General features: G+C 32.1%; 1 protein-coding gene across 1 annotated transcript; it reads right to left on the reverse strand.

Moving 5' to 3' along the window:
• Positions 1-3137: 3137 nt before the first annotated feature.
• On the reverse strand, positions 3138-7824 carry LOC114384181 (disease resistance protein At4g27190-like). The gene is made up of 2 exons (XM_028343839.1): positions 4810-7824; positions 3138-3971 (listed from the first exon to the last, which is right to left on the reverse strand). Exons 1-2 carry the CDS (start codon positions 7816-7818, stop codon positions 3138-3140), a joined length of 3843 nt encoding a protein of 1280 aa, XP_028199640.1. The 5' UTR covers positions 7819-7824.
• Between the last annotated feature and the right edge of the window lie 15445 nt (positions 7825-23269).

The following is a 23269-nucleotide window of genomic DNA, read 5'->3' on the forward strand; positions in this document are numbered from 1 at the left end:
CCCTTTGGTTACTACATAAGTTATTGGCTTTTACTATGATTTCTTAAAAAATATATCTAGTATGGTTTGTGAATAATTGTGACGACAATGTATAAAAATTATTTTTTTTTGCAAATAAATAATTTTCCAATCAAGAGAGGGAGGATATATAGTCAAAGAAAGACATGAAACTTGAAAGCACTCCAAATCTTCACTACAATTTTCAAGAGCAGAAGGCAAAGAGGCCAATCCTTGGGTGATATGACCATGAGACTTCTCAACTAGAGAGAATGGTAATTAAAATGCCAAAGCGATCATTGAAATGCTGAAGCAGTCATGCACGCTCCAATAAGGGTGCGTGGAGGTGGATTCGCTTCAATAAGTAACAAAGAAGAAGCATAGAGAGGGTACCCCAATGACCAATGTGGGTCAATGGCACTAGATCATGATCTCGTACACTATTTGAAACCAATCACCCTCATGTTTCACACTTACATACATAACATAGCATAAATGATGACAATCAAATCCCTGCAAGCAGGTATTATTGTTAGTGGGAGGAATGCTAGTGATATTTTTTTTAATATTTTATTTATGATTTGATTAAAATTTATTAAAAATCGTCAATTTTATTTTTAAATAAAAAGAGAAAATTATTAAATAAAAAGTAAAATATAGGTAATTTTTAATAAAATTTAAGTGATCATAAGAGAATGTTAGAAAGAAGATATGAGAGAGAGTGTTGCTCATATTTTTTTGGTTAGTATTGGTCTCTTTCAAAAGTTCCACTAGTTATTTATATTCACCGGCAAGCAATCAAAATAATCATAATATCTTTCCAACAACCTCCAAAACTAGCAGCAAGCTTCATCACTTCCTCTGCCCTTAGCAAATAAAATTTATAGAATAATCAAGGGAAGAAATTAAGTGACTACTATTAATCTACAAGATATCTTCATTCAAGTGGTATTGTGGTAAGGAATTTTAGTGCTTTTTTTAATTATAAATGAAAAAAATAAGTATTGAACCATTAAATATAAATCTACCAATTCAGTTCAAATGACTTGACGGTGAAGTATAATTTTCAGATACGGAGGGTAAAACAGAGAAATGGCTTACATCAATCTTGACAGCTTAATTGCTATTATTGATTGATTACTAAAATCAACTTGATTACATTTGTTTGAAATATCATATGATAATTGTTTTTTAAACCACCCTTTGCCCCATTTCTTGTCTTACTCGAACCAACCCTACTGACATACCAGAACAATACTCTTCTGATTGAAACTTTATAGGTTTCATCACTGGGACAACACACACACAAACACATTTTATATCTATTTGTAGATAAAAAAAAAAATTAATCATAAATGTGTTTTTATTTTATGTTTTATCAAAAAATTCATGAAAATATTTTTCATGGAATTTTAAGAAAACAATTTGACATTTTTTATTTTTTATTTTTCTTAATTTAATTCCAACACACGAATAATATATTAATCATTTCTAAATTTGCTGTGATTTAATCATGAATTAAATTTAATGCCAAGAAGGCATGCTCAGAGACTTGGAGAGATCTTTTCTTTTTATTTCTTTTCCTTTTCATATATGATAGTACATATTCTAAAAATATCTAAATATGCCATGTTTATAATATCATGTTATAATATATTATTTATTCCTAAATTTGTTGTCATCTAGTGTCATGAAATAAATTTAATGCCAAGAAGGCATGGTTAGAAACATTTTTTCTTTCTTTTCCTTTTCATATTAGGATAGATGTTTTAACAATCTAGATATATGTCATGTTAACAAATATCAAGTTCCAATAAATCTCAGAGTAGAAGGTAGAGGAGTAAGGGGGAAGATAGAGGGAAGCATAGGATTCCTAGGACTCTGAGATGTGCTTGCAGTTGCAGAAAATGAATGGCAACGTGCATGTTGGGACAGGGTCAGGGACGAGAACTTTGTCAAGCAAATAAAGCCATATGAAAGGTCACAATTATGAGTCATGGGCTTCGAAATTCTAATTCAGTTTTCTTTTCTAAAAATTTTTCAAAAAAATTTCCATGTTTTGTATAAATTTTAAATAGGTAAAATACATTTGAGTGATTTTCTCTCCCATTCTTTTCTCGTGTGTGCGTGAACTGTGAAGAGAAAAACAGTTTGAGCGTTGTTATGACAGCCACAGCATGTAAATTCTACATATTTTTTATGTTTTTTTAACGGACTCAAAAGTCACATCAATCACCATTATATAGTTTTCTTTGGTTGAAAAACCATCTTATTCAATAAGTTAAGCAATATATAATTGAAAAAAATTCATAATTTTAATGACTTAAAAGTTTTGAAAAAATCATACTGAGTTTACTTATTTGATGGAATTTTCTCTGATGCTTTACACTTTTATATTTTCCAACACTTCTTTTACAAAATTAATTAAACATAAATATTAAATTTAAATATGTTTGTGATATTTGATTTAAAAAGTCAATGACATTGTCACTGGTTAACCGATTAATAGAGAAATCTTAATGGCAAGATCAAAAACAATTTTTTTTTAAATACCAGACAGAAAAATGAAAAAAAAAAACTATGAAAATCAAAAATAAAAATCATATAGAAAACACAAACATATTTTAGTATAAATATCATCTGCATATTGCTAAATTACATTAAAAAAATGCTACCCGACAACTATTCTAGTATGGAGATTAATTGGGTGATAACTTCAAGAACTTTTGACAACAATACCATCTTGTCTAATAATCAGAGTTGCATTGTTCATACCATATATTTCTTCTCTTGAAAATCAAGACCAGGTAGATCTACCTCATTTGCAACTAGCTAACTTTTTGCGTACTCATTGTAGCATTGTATTCACTTGTCTGCAAAAGGAAAAATATTAAAATATGTAGACAAATTGCAAACACATCACCCATCAGTCATGTCCAGAAAGAACAACCTGGCTATAGTTTTCTAATTTCTAGTTAAGACTAACATGGATGCAATTGCAAGAGTTGCAACAATAAGAAAAATTAAATTAGCAAGAGTAGCAATTCAGAGCATGTATAACAAATCCATCCTTAAATCCTTATTGAAGAACTTTTTTCTTTGGGAAAAGTTTAACCAACAACTTCATAATAGATAATGTTTCACTTAACATTGTAATCTGAGGCATAAGAATTGTGCCTAGAAAAAGGATATAGAATTTTACCTGGAGAATATTTAGGACCCTCCTTTATAAATTGTGTAGCATGATCTTTTAACTTATATTTGTAGTGAATCTCAGTGAAGTTTGGCAAACTTTTGAGTATATATTTTAAGTTTTCTAGCAGTACTTGTTCTCCATCCTTGCTAGTTCCTTCTTGACCATAATCATCATATTCACATTCAAAAGCAAAAACTTTCTCTAATTTAGAGCACCCTTGTATCGTCAAAAATGTTAGACAGGGAAAATGACCCACCACAAAATTATAAAAAAGGCATTTCAACTTATTGCACTCTTGAACTTTAACTTCGTAGAGTTTTGGGAAGCATACTTGTTGGGAACAAGTATATAGGCTTTTGAGTTCCTGTGCATCACTTGAATCAAATATTTGTTCTAATTCCTCACAGTTCAATATATCCAGTTCCCTTAACATTGGTAAGCTTCTAACAATGGCAGGGGAGAAAATGGTTTTCAATTTTGGACATCCATACACACGAATAATTTCAAGCATTTGAAGGCTTAGAAAATTTGTGGGGCCCTTCCATATGAACTTGAGCTCAGGTAGATTAGTCAAGTCAAGAATAGATAGATCCAAGTTTAAGGGAACTTGCACTCCATTGATCCCAAGTTCTACCATTTGGAATTGAAAAAGACCTTTTACTCCAAGATGAGACAAATCAAGGTATCTAGATTTGAGGACAACTTTAAGTTCTGAGGAAAACATTTGATCGCCTAAATGGTTGAATGTGGTGGCAACCAGCCATAGTATTTCATTCTCCTATATATAAAACAGAATTCACTGTTAGTCTTTTACATGTGATGATTCAATTAAACGGTACAACGATGCACAAGTCGTTTAAACAGAAAATAGCCGTCAAGAATAAAATTAATGTAAAACAAATAACTACGTAATGTTTTAAAATTAAAGTGTTAATTGTAAAGTACAAAGAATGTAATTGTTAGCTTATTACAAAAGGTGTTGATATTTGTACACCTTTCAATTAAAAACACTCCAGATATCATTTTTTTTAATTTCTCTCTTCTTAGTGTATCATATCATCAAACATATCAATCTCTTTTCTATCTTTTCTCCCAGTATCTCTGTGTATACACTCAAAAGATGCCTAAAAATCATTTTTGTACTACAAAAAGTAGGTAATTTTTCCGAAAAATTTTCATGTACTTTTTAATTATAAATTATATTCACCATTCACATTTTATATTGAAAAAAAATCACATGATCAATTGTTGTTTTGATCAATATTTAACTATTTTTCACTTACCTTGCTTCGCAAGGAATTTTTCTTTTCGAAATTAACCTTTTGTGGGAAAAATAAAACTCGGTTAATTATTCATAAATACACCACATTTTTTCTGTAAACTAACATCTTATACAACAATGCATAAAACTGATACATCATCAAGCCTGAAAATAGTAGTTTATCCTCTAATCATAAGTGGCATAATTTAGCTTAACTCCAAGAGAATGCAAGGATTAAGAAACATTAACTATATATTTTTTTTTGTAAATGAAAAAAAAAATGTTCATTTTTTGGCGTAGTTTAATTATGTGCTACTAAAGAAATCATATTTTTTAAATTAAATAAAACATTTACCATTCCAGTTGTGTCTTGCTGTAGATCTGAATCAATCATTGCCTTATGCATAGGAAAATTAGACAATCTTGGACACTCAGTGCAGTCTAACCTTTTCAAATTTGGCAAACATGTATGGCAGTAATCAAACCAAATTCCAACGAGGTTTGGTAATGAACCCAACCAAAGAGTATACAAATTTATGTCAATATTAGTCTGATGGTGACTCTGGTGTTGGTACACTGAAAGATGGTGTTCCTTTTCACTACCAAATACATGCTTCAACTCGTTGCAATCTCGAATCCCCAGTTCTTCCAAACTTACTAGCCTTCGTGCAAAATACATAGGGAGTATATATTCCAATCTGTCACATCCATATATAACAAGTCTCCTTAATTTTGGGAGCATCAAAGAGGTATGACCTTGACTGCTAACATAGTCAACATACCCTTCTTCAACTTCTTTTATTATGTGCATCAATTCACTGCAGTAAGATATTTCTAGATTCTCTAGCACCTCTAGAGTTTGGACAATGGATGGCATGAAGAGGGAAGTTAGCATTGGGCACCTTTCTATTCTCAAGACCTTGAGACAACATAGCTTTGAGTTCCTTGGAAACACTTCTTTTAGGCTATCCATATCATACAAGCCTAAGGTAACTAGGCAAGAGAACACATTGGTGTTGGTAATGATAGTATTGTCAAAGATGCATTCTATCTCTGGACAAAATTTGAGTATTAGAACAATCAATTGATTCATGCCTTCTGGATCTCTAAAGGATGGTATTACATTTTCGTAACCTCCGCGAAGGCGCTCCAAATGAAGGTACTCTGCTCTTAAAAAGAGATCCTTAATTGGTAATGATATAAAACTTTGAGCAGAGGCATTAAAACCATCAATGCATAAAGCTCTACCAAGTCTATGCTCTTCCAAAATGTCAGTCTGCTGGTGTAGTGGGTATGATTCAGCATGATGTTGTATTATAACATACCTCCGCAATCTTGAGAAAGAAACATTATGCGGGAATTCCTTTACATGTGGGTATAAATGCAAATACAATTCTTGTAGCTGCAAACATCCTCCTATAACTTTGTAAGCATTATTGTTTACAATCTGACATTTGTACAAATCTAGAAGCTTCAATTTCTTTAATGCTACAATTCCATTAGGCAACTCATCAAAACAAGAACCACGCAAGTCAAGAATCTCCAGTGATTGTAGTCTTTCCAAAATGGAGATGTCACCTAATTCATAACCTCTTAAGCATAGAGTATGGAGATTTTTTAATGACTCAATTGACTGTGGCAGTGACAAAGTGTACCGTCTCTCAAACCTAGACAACTTCAACTTATAGCTAGATGTTAAGAATGCCAGGATTTTAAGCATTTTCATCCTTTCAAAATACACATTTGATACTTCAAAGTTGACCTTTGAAGAATGAAGTAAGAGAATTTGAAGGGTTGGGCAATTCAATTGATCATCAAGAAGTTGACCATTTTTCAAATCCCATAAGGATATTGCTTTCTTGTCTTGTATGGTTTCATCCTCTACCAACATTCTTGGATCCGTTGCAGTACTAGCCAAAATTGGTTGACCCCTTTCAGATGCTATCCACAAGGCCACATCACGAACTATATCATGCATTTTCACCTTCTCTTTATTACTGGTGTGCATCAGCAAACAAGAATCTCTTAGGATGTTAACGGCTACATGCATCTCCCTCCTCACTTTCTCCATTGTTCCAAAAGTCCCAAATGGCTCCAGTCCCCTTCTAAATCGAAATAAATCTTCCAAATCAATTTCATGATTCTCAGGAAATATAGAACACAACAACAACAAGGACTTGGCAAATTGATTTGTCAAATTATCATAACTTAATTTAAGACAAACATGAGGACTTGTTAAACCGTTTGGAATATCCAATGGTATTGAATCTTCTAGTCTTGACAATGCTGACTCCCACTCTTCAAAAGTTTTCCCCCTTAGCGTGCTTCCCACCGTCACAATTGCAATAGGCAATCCCTTACATTCATTAACAATATTTCTTGCCACGACTTTCAAAGCATCAAGGGAGTCATCAGTTATGTTTGCATGCAATTTGAACAAAGCCCAAGGTTCCTCTCCAGTTAAGAGATTGAGCTCAATTATACTTTGGCACTGCATAGAAGTGCATACTTGTCTGCTCCGAGTTGTTAGGAGTACTTCACAACCTTTGTTGTTTTCATTGAGTGGAATACCTATAGCTTCAAAGTCTAGCTTTCCCCATACACCATCCAAGATTACAAGAGTTGTGCCTTTTCTTAATCTCTCTGATAGCCTTCGTGCTTTACCTATGTTTGAGTCCTCCCTTAACTTGAAATCTAACTGATCAGCAATTTGTTCTTGGATGCTTCTAATATTTGGAGTTTGAGAGACAGTTACCATTACAACCTTCTCAAAAAGTTGTAAATCCTCAGCTTTCTTACCCACCTCTTTTGTCAAAGTAGTTTTTCCCGAGCCCCCTATTCCACATAGTCCAATCATGCAAACACTTTTATCTTTTAATGCTTCCAAAAGCTTGTTGTAAGTTGATTCTATAGATTTGAAAAGAACAAAATTTTTGGAAGAATAGTACTTCATGCCTTGAAGTTCGGTAAGCCTAGAAAATGGCTCAAACTTGATGTTACCATTGAGTTGAGTCATTTTCTCTGTTTTTCTTGCTATTTCTTTTGCTAGAAAATATTGGCATCTCCTACTGAAATAGCACTTGCTTACTTCTGAAATTCTTCCTTCCAGCAGTTGTACTTCTTCTAGGACTTTCTCAGCATCTTTAAGCCACTTTTCAACCATTGGCTCAATTTTTTCATTCCTTTTAGTGGCTTCTCTAACTTGTTTCTTCATGTTGTCTTGGGTCAATTCCAATTCTTCTTTGGCTTTTCTAAGATTCCTAGCAAAGTTGTTGAAACAACACAAGTATCCAGCATGGTGTAAAATTGGATCTACTGCATATTCTACCATCTTTGCTACGATGGAAAGAACGAAATCCTCCATTTGAAATAACACAGTCCTAAGCATGAAAAGAGTTTTATAACTTTTTAATTACCTAAGAAATATTATGTTATGTAAACTACTGCGTGATGATATAATTTTCCAACTTCATAACAGTCAATGCAAATACATTATTATAATTACTCTTCATTGGATAAACTTTATAAATACAATGTTTAACTTAATATTGTTACTTTTTAGTGTATGCATTATTTTCCTTTTTAATATATAAAGATAAAGATATGTTTTACTAGATTTGGTCTTCAAAATAAAAGAGATGAAAGCTGTCATGGTTCCTTAAGCTGTCATGGTTCCTTCATTCTTCCATTTCACACTTTTATAACCACATGATCTTAATTGTAACGGAATTTTGGGTACAAGTAAATATTTTTGGCCAATTAGATTTTAAAGGATTTCCTTATTTGTGTTATCTTCTTACCTTTCTTCCTATTTTATTCTTCCTTTTTCTTTTAATTTTGTTTGTAAAAATGTTGCATTATTACGGTTTGGGTGAGTTTCTTTTTTCTTTCAATTATAATTGTTGGGTTTAATTTGTATTTTATATACATTGATTTGTATTTTTATTACTAATTTCATCTAGAGCTTTCGTCATATGATTTGAGATCACTTTAGATGAATAGTTAATCTCATTTTTATTTATTTTTTTATAATAATTTTGTTTTTCTTCACCCTATTTTTTTCATTAGATAGTATTTGTTTGGTTTGCTTCAACCACTTTTCAATAGATAAGCATTTTTTTAAAAATTATGAATATTTAATTTTAGTTTGGTGAAGAACATATTTAGATATTTGTTCGATTTTATAATTAATATTTTTTACCAAAATTAATAAAATATATTACCAAACATAATTTTTAAAAGTATCAAGTATTTAGTATTTGATTATTTTGTTCAAATCATATGTATATTATTTGTCAAAATATGTTCATTCTTATTTTATTTAACGAATTTGTTTTTATTTAATAAAAAAATTAAATTACTCATATCAGTTATATTTAGTATATTATTTTGATAACTATAATTAATTTAATAATATATATTTTTTAATTAGATTTATGCTCAATAAGTGTTGACTGAAGCAAATATGATTTAATTGATTTAATTATATTCAACTTCACAAATCTTAACATTCAACATTCTCATATATATTTAATTACTTACCAAATATCCAAATAAGGTAGAAAAAAATTAAACGATGTACCTTAATTTTCTTATCAATATATTTAATGTTTATTATTTAATTTTATTCAAATCTTAAATTTTATAATAATAATAATAATAATAATAATAATAATGCAATGTCATTTCATAACGTCCAATTATAAGACATTGTATAATTTTAATGATTTTGAAGAATAAATATCACAACTTAAAGAATAATAAATATTCATTAAGTATCATAAATATAATATAATTGTAGAGTATATAATAATAGTGTAGTTATTATTATTATTATTAATGACATCATCTTTCTGAATTCACTAAAAATGAAAAATAACTATATGAAAGAAATAAGATAAAAAATAGTAACATATAAAAAGCATACTTAGTATTTTTTTTATATAGAATAATCCTTATTATAATTATAAGATATAAAGTCTGAATGATATAATACTTCTTAAGATTAATAACTTTAAAAAATAAAAATAATGAAATAAATAATATATATATATATATATATATATATAATATAATAGACAAATCTTATTGCATGATCGAAATCATACAATTTATGTCATGATGAGATTAACTAACTCAAAATTTCAACAATATAACATAATCTTATTGCATGGTTAGGTTTGTGTTTTGCAAATGACTTTACTTTGTATTTTATATGCATCAATTTGTGTTTTTTTATTATTGATTCATCTATATTTTTTACATGTTTTTTTGAAATAATCTCATACAATATTATTTCTATTTCTTATATACAGTAGAATTTCTTATATTTTTTCTACAATTTTAATCTATTTCAAAAATATTAGTGTGTCATTTATTCAATAGGGGTGATGGTTTTTGTTGAAGGAATAACTCAGGTAGAGAATTACATATTAACAAATATTTTTAGTTACATGTATACTTCTAATACAATATTAAATTATTTTTGTCTTTATTTTTTATCAGATGAATAAGACATGTAAAGAATAATTGAATAATTATGTGTTTGTTTCAACAATTTACATGCATTTATAATTCTTTGTAACAATAATTACTTTACAGTAACACATGTTATCTTATTTTTATTAAATTGAATTACTTTTTAATGTTTAAATTATTATATATCAAAACAAATAATTCAATAAAAAAATTTGATTATTTTTTTTTTGTTATACAACTATATTATTTAATACAAAATCATCTTATAACTACACAAACAAACTTTACTCCGTATATGGCATCAGTGAAAAACTAGTTATATATAATATGTGATCATTAGTATATTCTTGAAAAATAACTGGAGAGAATAATTATTGTTATACCTTGTATTATTAAAATAGTTGGTAGTATATATAAAAGTGCTACTTTATCCGTATAACTTCATAAGATCGACAACTTTGGGAAATGATTTCATATCATTGACATGGATGTAAAATATGACTCGAAGATAAACAAAATCTAAAAGATTTGTATTGTGTTGCGTACCTCAAGATATGTGCAGAGTTATTGGGATTTGGGAAGAAGAACGAGAGTTCAGAAACAACCTTGTTGGAAATTACAATTTTTAATGATGTGGGAGTTGTAATGTTAAAGAATGAAAACTTTGATGAGAGATAAGACATTAAAATTACTGATAAGCAAGTGAAGAGGTATAAAAATATGCATATGGTTAAAGGAAAGAATAAAACTTAAAGTAAGATAAAGTTCTTCCTTCCTCAGTTACCAAGTAAGGTACTGAATTGATAAGTTATTCCTTAATTTTATGGGGGCTCATGAATAAGAAGCAATTGTTTTTTTATTTTTGTTTTGTTTGTGCTTTGAACCCTGCCCAAGTTATTATCTGCACAACAGATACAAGAAATGAGGACAAAAGGTTTGATTCCTATTGATGAAAAATAAAATACTTACCGAGTAATGCTTTCCTGATCACTATTTAAAGTAAGTGAAAGTCTTCATATAAATCAGTTGATTATTCTCAAGAATAAATCTAAATAACCAAGTCTGATCGAGCCACTGCTGCAAGAAATTTTTTAAGGTTATTTTGATGCAACTCATTGCATAATCCAGATATCAGAATTGTCAAGGACTTGTGTACCTTGTATACATTGTTTTTAGCTTTATGGTTATGTCTTCTTAAGAATGTTTGGGTTAACTTTAATATTTACCATGGCAATTAAAGGATAACACCTGGACTTTTTCTGGGTGGAAAGGCTATTTATTTAAGCAATTGGTTTTGTAGTTTTCATTTATAATAGCCCTGAGTTTTGGCATCTATATATAAGACCAACGTTCATATTCTTATTTATTAAGAAGATGGAATAATGTGTACAGAAATTTTTGGTTTGCGAGATGCGTACTAAGTCATGTTCATGCCTATGTAGAAAGATGTAATCTGAGATGCAATCACTTTTTTATGTAAAACTCAAAAAAAAGTTTGCTAGATGCATTTTATGCATATGATAGGGTGCTGTATGCTGTTGCTGCTTTCAAGCAAGTAATAATAACGTAGTTGACTCTTTGCACTTGAAGTAGGTTGAAGAGCTTCTATTTGAGCAAAATATGTTATCCTGTTATGAGATCATTAATAAGTTGCAGCAGAATTCTGCATCCTGTTCTAGGAGTGTAAAGACTAGAAGAAGCAGGCTTGCTAGTAATTCTTTAATTGAAAACTCAGACCGGATATTGGGTTTAACAAACAGTATTCTCTTAAAAAATAGATATTAACAATTTAGAAAAGGGCTTAATTGAATAAGAGGATTTATGACCCTGAAACTGATTATTAAAGAGCATCATTTTATAAATCTGGTTGCAATTAAAATTTACTTGTGACTAAAAGGTATTTGTATTTAAATTTTGTTTTAAAAAATAACTTTGTAATGTAGAAGTTATGTTTGAGTTGTTTCTTTTTTAGAATTAGTTTTGGCAACTTTTATAAAACTTAGTTTGAGATTTAAATCCCCTTGCAAACTTCAAGGCAGAACCTAGTACACTAATCATTGGCGAACAAGTTTGACTCTAAACACATTATTGGTTATGTTCCTTCCATGTGCATTTAACTATTTATAGTGACTGATTTTTAATTAAGATTTAAGACAAATATTACACATTGGCTGACATTAACTTGGTTAGAGTGGCTGAACAAATCTCATATCACTTTCTAAACATAAGAATGGTACATTTGCACCTTCTAAGATGAATTTGGCTTCTTCTCTTATGAAATGGAGCAGTGTATACAAAAACTTACAATCAAATTATAGAATAATTGAACTTTGACTTTATTGTTCTAAGTTATTTTTCTGACATAAGTTGCTAACATTTTATTCTTTTGCAAACAAGTTCATGGACGAGATTGTTGATGACTCCTGTTGCTGCAATGGACGTGTGCAGGCTTTCCAAGACAAGACCAGGGCTCAACCAAAGGCTGTGAAATACCCAGTTGAATGTTAATGAGGTGGGCGATTTTTGGTGTAATGACAACTATTATAATTGTGGAGTAATATATTATAAATGAGTACAAGAGTAAATTTGATGTTATTTACAATGAGTATAAATCACTGAAGTTTGTTTTATTTTAATTTTAAAAATAATTAAATAATTCATATTTATACCTTTTCTTGCGATTGTGAGACGTTACATTTGTAAAGTTTTAGAATTTATTTGCTTAAAAAAGGGAGTATTTTTCTTGTGTTGTAAGCCGACTAGTTTAATCTAGGTAAAAATGTAATTTTTGTTCCCTTATTTTTTTTAAATTTTTTATTTTAGTTTTTCAATTTTTTAATTGAGACATTTTATTTTTCATTTTTAAAAAGTTTATGACTTTAGTCTCTCATTTTTTAAATGAAACATTTTATCTCCTACTTTTAAAAAATTCAAATTTTTAATCCCTATGTATTTAGTAAACATTGATGGACACATATCTGTTTATTATCTGCATGACAAATATTTTGTTAAAATTATTTAATTACTAACAAGATTAATTTATTAAAAAATAATTAAAAAAGTATACTGTCAAGTTTGAAATTGATAGAGAAGATTAAAATTATAGAATTTTTAAAAGTGGAACATGAAATATCTCAATTATAGAATAGGAAAATTAAAATTGCAAATTTAAAAAATAAAAGAATGAAAATTCCATTTTTAACCTTTAATCTATTAGTTATGTCATCTCATTGAGGTAAGTATGAAAACAAGTGAAAAGGGGATAAGAAAATAGTTTCTGGCCTGCCTGCTTTGAGCCCTTCAATAGGGTGTGTTTAAATGGGCTAAAGTGGCCCGTTTAACACCTTAGATTTAGGTGAATTTTGATAATAATATATCTCATTTCTTAAAATGAAAATTTTCACACTTAACATATAACTATTCTAAGACCTTGAGTTTTTTTATAAATTATATCGGTACATTATTAATATGATTTTTTATTGATAAAAATAAATAATAATATAATATAATATCACATCTTTTAATATTGTATATAATTATTTTTATTAATGTGAAAAAGTTTTACAGTGTGATAAGACATTACTTAATAAATGATATATTATATATGATTATTTATTAATGTAATTAAATCATCAAATAATTTTTTAAAAACATTTATTTATGTTAACATATATTGAAATTACGGAGAGGAATGCTTAGTTAGTCAACAAACTTTCAAGTTTGTATGTAAGGAGACAAACAAACACAGTAGCTCATGAGTTAGCTAGAGAAATTGAGTTTCAAGCTGGTCCCTAGTTCTATCATGTAATTTCTGATTGTATTGCTGACCATATTCACTCTAAAATAAGATAAATTCGTTCTTGTAAAAAAAATATTGAAATTATTAGTCTCACTTCTTATCATTAAAAGTATGTCCGAAAACGAACTAACCAATTCAAAATTAGTTTTAGCCTTCATTCAAAACTTAATTCATTGAACTTAGTTAATGAACTAAAAGGGCTAAGGCTAAAAGCCATAAAAAATTATGAATTCATTATTCCTTATTTGGTACCTACTATGGAAAGGGATTAAAAATAGTATTTTCTGGCTTTAAAGAACTAAAAAGTAACTTTTAATTTAGAGGAAAAAAAATTGACCCATATTTAAAGGACTAAAAATATATTTAAAATTCTTAAAAGAAAAACATAATTTAAGCCATTTTCCAGACCTAATTAAAACTGAATTCTTGCCTTTAACTGCTCACATGTAGTACTTATGTTTTAGAAATGGAAGGGGTATGGATGAGATGGAATGACGATGCAACTTAATTGATTATAATTTTTAAATACATCAAAGAGAAATATAATGATTTATTTAACTATTTCCCCCCCTAAATACAAAATTAAGATTTCAATTCCCTTTAATCTGTTTGTGCTGGTCAATGTTTTTCTCATGTACCATGCCTCATGTTAACTTTCTTTGGTGGAAACGTGGACTGGACTTGTTTTTCTTTTTATCCTATTTTTTCTATAGATTGTTTTCTATGGAGTGGGTTTGAAGCTCACTGGGCTTCATTATAGCGGATCAAAATCCGAGAAGCTCATTGGGTTGGACTTCGCTTAGTCAGCTTTAGACCATTAGTAAAACAGTATTGAGGCTTTCACTTTCTGCAGCCACATTTTTGCTTATTGCACCTCCAAAATTACCCAAATGGACACAAATGCCCTTCACCAGCACCCCTGCACCACCACCACCACCGCAACCGGAGAGAAAAAACAGGTGACACCCATGCCATGTAAATGTCAAGCCACTTCCCGAGTCTCACAGAGGTTGAACTAAATTTAATGTGGAGGTGCACTTGGATGGGAGAGAGGCATGTTGGTGGGGCATGAGGTTGAACGTAGTAGGATGAGGAAGCACTCGACTTGGCATGAAAAAAATGTTTAAAATAATTATTCTAAAATAATGTTTAATTTTACTCCACTTTTTTTGTTTTCGACTGGAACGGCTTGATCTGTGTTACTTTTTTTATAGAAGTTATTCTATTTAACTTCCTCGGGAACTAAAGTTATACGTTATTTTTTAAGGTGTTTTGTGTGATCTTGTTTTCAATTTAATAATGTATAATAACACTCAACATTTAGTTTGGGATCAATGTAGAGAGAGAGACAGAGAGAAGGTGCCATCATAAGTGGAAAAATTGCAGATCATAATTAAGAAGACGAATGACATGCACACACAAGCATTATTTTTAAGACCTAATTGAAGAATATTTGGTGGGATTAAGACTCAAATTATCAACTGGACAGTGACAGAAGAGATATAGAGCTACCTCATCACAAATTGTCAAAACTTCATAAGTGTTTCAACTAACATGGTGGAAGATATGATATGCCATCTGATGAATCACCAATTAATACGCAATTTTCCAAGCCTACGTAACTTGTACTTCTTTTTTTTTTTTTTCATATCTCACCATATAGTTTATATGTAATTTGTTGACTTTCTTGATGAGATATTATATACACAAAGGATACATATATTATCACTATTTAATTAACCGCATAATAAAATGGTAAAGTTCTATCCAGAAAAACATTGCAACAGATCAGCTTTTAATTAGTTTTCTTGCCTCAAATCGATCTGTTATTGGAATTATATATGACTAAGCACCCCTGCAGATTATCAGGTACCAAAAATAAAAGTTAAGTTAGATCATTCCATAGATCAATCGAAAGACGGAAAAATAAAAATTAGTATTCATATATTTTTCTTAAAACAGACATACCGTTAAAGATATAGTTAATAAAATATAGATCTTGGGTCTGGGTGTCTAACAAGGTTAAGGGTTTTACTAATTCAAATTATGAGTGATGAACAAACCCTATGCAATGTATGAAGGGTCTGTAAGTGTTACACTGGGTCTGAGTATATACTTGTGACTAATAAGATCTTCGCAGGAAGTTCTTATATATTAGTAACTTTAGCTATATTTAATTAATAGTTAATCGAATATTTACTTATTAATTGTATATATATAAGCCAGTGAAATCACTATAAGAATTCAATTATATTAATCTTTTTCATCGTATCAATACTATGTTAATGAATTTTGTCAATTTTTTTAATTCCTCTCTTTCTTGATCATGAATCATATTTTCAGTTATATATGATACTGGCAGAACAATGCCAGTTATCATTGACGAAAAAATATTTCCACCGTATATAATTCCTTGAAATCTTTTATATTATCATTTCACTTTCTTGAACACTCGCCATTTTTCTCAACAATGCTTTCATTTCCACTTTTTACGTCTTTTGTCATCCAGAGGCGGCGGGCCCGATAACATGTGGGGAACCATTTGGCCCCGCACTTTTTCACCTTTTGTCATCCAGAGGCGGCGGGCCCGATGACATGCGGGGAACCATTTGGTCCTGCACTTTTTTACCTTTTGTCATCTAGAGGCGGCGGGCCCGATGACACGCGGAGACAAATTATGGTCATTCCGCTCACCTTTTCGCCATTCAGACACAGGTTTGTCCGATGGCATGCAGAGACAAATTATGGTCATTCTGTGCCCTTTTGTCATCCAAAGGCGGCGGGCCCAATGACATGTGGGAACCATTTGGTCCCGCACTTTTTACATTTTGTCATCCAGAGGCGGCGAGCCCGATGACATGCAGGAACCATTTGGTCCCGCACCTTTTTACTTTTTGTCATCCAGAGGCGGCGGGCCCGATGACATGCGGGAACCATTTGGTCCCGCACTTTTTACCTTTTGTCATCCAGAGGCGGCGGGCTCGATGACATGCGGGAACCATTGGGTCCTGCACCTTTTTACCTTTTGTCATCCAGAGGCGGCGGGCCCGATGACATGCGGGAACCATTTGGTCCCACACTTTTTACCTTTTGTCATCCAGAGGTGGTGGGCCCGATGACATGCGGGAACCATTTGGTCCCGCACCTTTTTACCTTTTGTCATCCAAAGGCGGCGGGCCCGATGGCATGCGGGAACCATTTGATCCCGCACCTCTTTTCACTATCCGGAAACAATCAAGTCCGATAGCTGGCAGGCAGATTGACTGGCCAAATGGTGTTTCGCTAGAACGAAATTAGTGTCTTATCTTTACTTCCCTTTTATCTCCAATAAAAGACAAGTAAAGAGGGGCAATTGGCATACCCTAATTTCGTCCAGGGACCATCCGTTTGTTGGGATGCGACCCTCGTTTGACCACTTCGAAGTACTTGGCACCCATCGTTAGGCAATTCGTGAAGTTCCGTGACATGCCGGAAGTCAAAAGAAAGCATTGTTGCACAATCCGTGAAGTTCCGTGACATGCCGAAAGTCAAAAGGAAGTGTTAATGCGCAATCCGTAAAGTTCTGTAACATCCCAGAAGCCAAAGAAGGGATGATTATGTAATCTGTAAGGTTTCATGACATTACGGAAAGAAAACAAGTATCGTTACGTAATTCTTAAAGTTCCATAACGTTACGGAAAAAGAATCAACAAAAAAGGCAAGGGGGTGTATTTAGTAAACAGGGGGTGCAAATAGCAACCAGACCCACTTGGGCCTTCCAGGAAGTTCTCCAGAAGGCGGTGCCTTCTAGAGGAAGCAACCTAGCTCACCTAGGCGATCTGGGTGGCAAGGTCCTCCCTCATTTTCCTATAAATAGGGGAAGGAGGGAAGAACAAAAATGTTCAACCCTCCTGGTATCTAAGAATCACTTAAAATTAGTGAGAAAAATTGCTTCCGTGAAGAAAATCCAAGCCGAGGCGCTTCCGTAACGCTTCCAAGACGTTTCCGTGGGTGATTTCGCGAAGATTTTCCGCCGTTCTTCGTCGCTCTTCGTTCGTTCTTCGTTGTTCTTCGGTCTTTAACCGGTAAGTTCCCGAAATCAAACTTTTCAATTCATTCTATGTACCCTTGGTGGTCCCCACTTGTTTCGCGAGCTTTTATTTTCATTCCATTTACTTTCAATACCCCCTTTTGACGTGCTTTAGTCATTTATTTAAGTCATTTTTTCGCCTAATAAAAAATAAAATAAATTTCCACCGATCATTCGTATTGTTACATCTTTTAATTTCTGTTAAAATGAAATCCGACCGTTTGGTCATGCTGTAACCACGTTTAAAAACCAAAAAAGAGGTAAAATAATAATATAATAAAAAAAAATATCTTTTAGTAAAATAATAAAAAAAAATCAATCAGACGTTTTTTTTTTGGGGATTTTCCTTTCTTAATCAAATTGACTAATAACCAAAGTGAAACTAAGGCTAAAATTAAATTCATAAATCAAGCTTTGTCATCACCTAAAAAAGCCATTCTTAAGGTCCAACGCCTTAAAATGGTCTTTTCCGCTTTCATTGGTTAAACGTCGATTTCTAAAAAAGCCTAAAATCAACACGTAGCTTTATTACCTCTTTTCAAAAATAACAAGAGATCATTAATGGTCTAATGCCTTAATGTTTTCTCTCCTTTCAAAAAGAATTGAAAGATTGTTTAATGGTCCAACTCCTTAAATGACCTTTCATTCAATAAAAACATATTTTGCAAAAAAAGGATAAAAATAAATTAACCACCGTTTGGTTCACAAAGAACTACGTAGGTCTGATTTTCTTATCACAATTGAGGAATACGTAGGAGCAAGGGAAACACCCTCGTCGACCACAAAAAGATAAAAAATATAAAAGGCATAAAAAGACATAAGAACGTAAAAAAGGGGAAGATAACACAAATTGAAGTCATGTTTTCACATTTGATTAAAGGTTGTCGTCCCTTGTGATGGACGTGTGGGGTGCTAATACCTTCCCCATACGTAAATACAACTCCCGAACCTTTCACTTAAAATTCGTAGACCACGTCTTTTCCGGTTTTTCCGACGTTTTCCTCAAATAAACGTTGGTGACGACTCCGCGCGTATTCCTTTCTTGGAAGACGCACCCGCGAGTCACGCGTCGCCCTCCCGCCGAATGGTAGGTTGCGACAATCCCTTTTGATATTATATATGTATTAATCTTTTGTACTCATTATTGGTAATTTCGTTCTACTCTTAATGTTTGATTTTATTTGACCACTAGTGCCATGAAATTGGATTTTAAGTGAGACTGGAAAGTAATCTTAGAATTTGAACCAAATGATTTTACTCGCTACGTTACGTTGCAAGCAATAGAGCATAACATTTTGATTGCAAAAAGCACGAGAATATAATTGTAATGCTAGGATATTTACTGTATATGCGAGAGATCGATATTTAGTAAATGTTCTTAGGTTCCAAGTGCGAGGAATCGACTTGGGATAATTATGTGTGCATCAGTAATGTTAGAAAATGATTTATACATGTTAATCTTATTAAGATACTAAGGGTATGAACGATGAAATCCAATCCTATGTCTTCTAAAGTTAATTCAAGTCGTTATTATTATTTCCGTAATTTATGTATTTCTGACGCACTAAATTCCGTATTTTCTTCTACTTAAAAGATACAACTCACTTTCAAGAAAAGATTTTCATAACCAAATGATGAAATCCAATCCTATGTCTTCTTAAGTTATTTCCGTATATCCGTTATTTTTACTTTTCTTTTACTTTAAGTTGTCTTTAGTTAATCAAACCAAAACCAATGACATTCAATTAAATTTGTACATAACTATTAAACTGATAACCTTTATTCGAATGAATTAAGTAAACTCAAGTTCTTGTGGAGACGAACACTTTTATAAATGTGAAACCTACAACGACAATTGGTACGCTTGACAAAAGTCCTAACAGTAATCGATTACAATAAACTGTTTGAAGCTTAAAGAGTTAAGTCTCGTATAGATTTAATTGATTATAGTAGTGTTTTAATCGATTACACTGTTGTTTGAGACAATGATTGATTTAGTCAGGTGTCTTTGCTTTAATTGATTACCAACTAGACTAATCGATAACTTCTCTCTCGTTCAAGTATTCAGAGGTGAACAAGAACACTTTAATCGATTACTTAGGTCATCTAATTGATTACATTGTTCTTGAGTTGTTTTCCAGATGATGGATGAACATTTTAATCGATTACTTAGATAATCTAATCGATTACTTTGCTAAAATAATCGATTACCTTATAGATTTAATCGATTACAAATGACTATAATTGTTTTCTCTATAAATAACTAGCTTTTGTGCACATCTATATGTCATGAGATCATTAGAGAATACTCAATAAATCTCAAAAATAACATCTTAGCCTTAGAATGAGCAAGATTTCGTGCTTTTATTAGTGAATAAGTGAAGAGAAGAAAAGTGCTTTATAGTAACTCACAACTTCTTAATCGTTTGGTTATGAAGATCTTTTCTTGAAAGTGAGTTGTGTCTTTTGAGTAGAAGAAGATCATTGTCTCAATCCAGCAAGGTTTTTGTGGAAAGATTGGTTAGGTTGTATCTCTCCTACTTGGTTTTTCTTTTGTATGGTTTTTACACGGTCTTTGTTTTTATGCGTGAATTGCTTACAACATGCTAGAATAAGGTTTTCTAGTTTAGGTTAAGAATAAGGTTCTCTTAGGCTTATATTCACAAAGGACCCTAGTGTTGGGTGCCTTAGTCTCTTTTTCCGGGGTGGGAATTGTAGATTGGTTGTGATTGCTTGTAAGGATTCTTGATGCATAGTGAAAACCTAATTCAGGTTGTGGATTAGATAACTGGATTAGCTTCTCTAGAAATAGATGATGAACCAGTATAAAAGATCATGTCATTCTTCTCTTATTCTAATCCTTTTCTCTGATTCAAGGTTTAATCAACTCATTCAGGTTTTAATCAAGTCTTTTGAGTATTAAACAAGTTTTTCACAAATATTCAAGTTTTATGATTGTAAAAGAAAAGATGTTAATGAAGGATCATGTTTAAGAAAGGATTGATTAAGTATTGATTACGTTCGATTTATATCTATTTTATGATACGATCCACGCAAAAAGTTTTTTTATAACTCTTTTTTAAAGTATATTTTGTTTTGAAAACCAATTCACCCCCCCCTCCTCATGGTTTATTGAGTTCCATCATCTTTTTCATGAGATACCTACAAGATCTAATGACTAATGCATGTTCTAAAATTGTGATGATTCTCAGCTGATGAAATTACTGAAATGTGTGTCTGTATTTTATTATTATGATTATTGAATGATAAGATTGGCGAAGTGTGAACTCCAACAATTATATATGTGGCATGCAAATTTATTATCAATTATATATACATATATTTGCATATTTTCATTTTTTTTGTCCACACTGTGGTTTGGGTCTAGGGGTGTTCAACCTGTAACAAATTTTTTGTTATGTTTACTTAGATGGCTATAATTACAACCATTATGTTGTCCGTTTGTTTGTGTGACAAGAGGTTTCTAGTGCTTAAGGGATCTCGACTGGTTCCCTTAGAGTAGTACGTAGGCGTGAGCCTTGTCTCTTTTTCTTGTTTGCTTGTTTGTATGCATTTGTTGATGTATGTGTGTCGCAACCTACCCTTCGGCGGGAGGGCGACGCGTGACTCGCGGGATGCGTGTTCCACGAAAGGAATACGCGCGGAGTCGCCACCAACGTTTATTTGAGAAAAACGTCGGAAAAACCGGAAAAGACGTGATCTACGAATTTTTTAAGTGAAAGGTTCGGGAGTTGTATTTACGCACGGGGAAGGTATTAGCACCCCACACGTCCGTCCCAAGGGACGGCAGCCTTTAATCGAATGTGCAAACGTGACTTTGATTTTTACGTTCCCTTTTATGTCCTTATATCCTTTTTATATTTTTCCTTTTTTGTGGTCGACAAGGGTGTTTCCCTTTGCTCCTACGTATTCCTCAATTTGAGATGAGAAAATCAGACCTACGTAGTTCTTTCTCATCAAGTGATTCTTTTTACTTTAGTGGTGATCATTTTAAGGCGTTGGACCTTAAAAATGATCCATTTTACTTAGTAAGAAATTGAAATGACAAACTTCAAAAACCTATTTTTGTGGACGAGCTTGACTAGGCGAGTTGATTTTAGCCTTAGTTTCACTTTAGTTATTAGTCAATTCGATTAAGAATGAGAAATCCCAAAGAGAAAACGTCCAATTGATTTTTCGCTTTATTTTACTAAAAGGTATTTTTTTTTTATTATTATATTATTTTTTTTACCTCTTTTGGATTTCCAACGTGGTTACGGCACGACCGAACGGTCGCAATTCATTTTAACCGAAGTTAATGGATAATACAATTCAAACGTTCGGTGGAAATTTATTTTATTTTTAAGTTAAACGAGAAATGACTTAAGTAAAATGGCTTAAGCACGTCAACAGGGGGTATAAAAAGTAAACAAAACGAGAATAAAAATGCACAAAACACAATGTGGACCACTACGGGTAAATAGAATGAATCGAAAAGCTTGGTTCGAGGTGCTTACCCGTTGAAGATCGAAGAACGATGAAGAACGAATGAAGAACGTCGAAGAACGGTTGAAACCTTTGCGAAATTCTTCACGGAAAACATTACGGAAACGTTTCGGAAGCGCCTCGGCTTAGATTTTCTTCACGGAAACAATTTTTCCAAGCAAATTCGAAAGAGAGAAAAGTGCCTAAGGGGCTGAACCCTTTTCTTCTTCACTTCCTCCCCTATTTATAGCAAAATAGGGGAGGTGGTTGCCGCCCAGCTCGCCCAGGCGAGCCAGGTTGCTTCCTCCAGAAGCAACAGCCTTCTGGAGGAATATTCTGGAGGGCCCAAGTGGGCCTGGGTGCTATTTGCACCCCCATTTTTACTAAATACACCCCCCTCTGCTGTTTTTTTGGTGATTCTTTTTTTCGTAAAGTTACGGAAACTTACGAATTTCGTAACGATACTTGTTTTCTTTCCGTAATGTTACGGAACCTTGCGGATTACATAATCATCCCCCTTTTGACTTACGGAATGTTACGAAACCTCACTTAATTATGCAACGATGCTTCCATTTGATTTCCGGTGTGTCATGGAAACTTACGGATTGTGCATCAATACTTTTTTTGGTTTTTCGGCATGTCCTGGAATTTCACAAATTGCCTAATGATGGATGCCAAGCACCTCACAAGGACCAAAGAAAGGTCGCATGTCATCAAGCAAAGGTCCCCGGACGAAATTAGGGTATGACAGTTGCCCCTCTTTACTTGTCTTTTATTGGAGATAAAAGGGAAGTAAAGATAAGACACTAATTTCGTTCCTCTCGATTTGACGAGAGTCGCGGGTGACCATAAAATCTCCACATGCAAATGACTTGTTGTTCCCAGAATTTCACAAATTGCCTAATGATGGGTGTCAAGCACCTCACAAGGACCAAAGAAAGGTCGCATGTCATCAAGCAAAGGTCCCCGGACGAAAATTAGGGT

This window comes from Glycine soja, chromosome 14, assembly GCF_004193775.1.
Source record: "Glycine soja cultivar W05 chromosome 14, ASM419377v2, whole genome shotgun sequence".
NCBI classification, from domain to species: Eukaryota; Viridiplantae; Streptophyta; class Magnoliopsida; order Fabales; family Fabaceae; genus Glycine; species Glycine soja.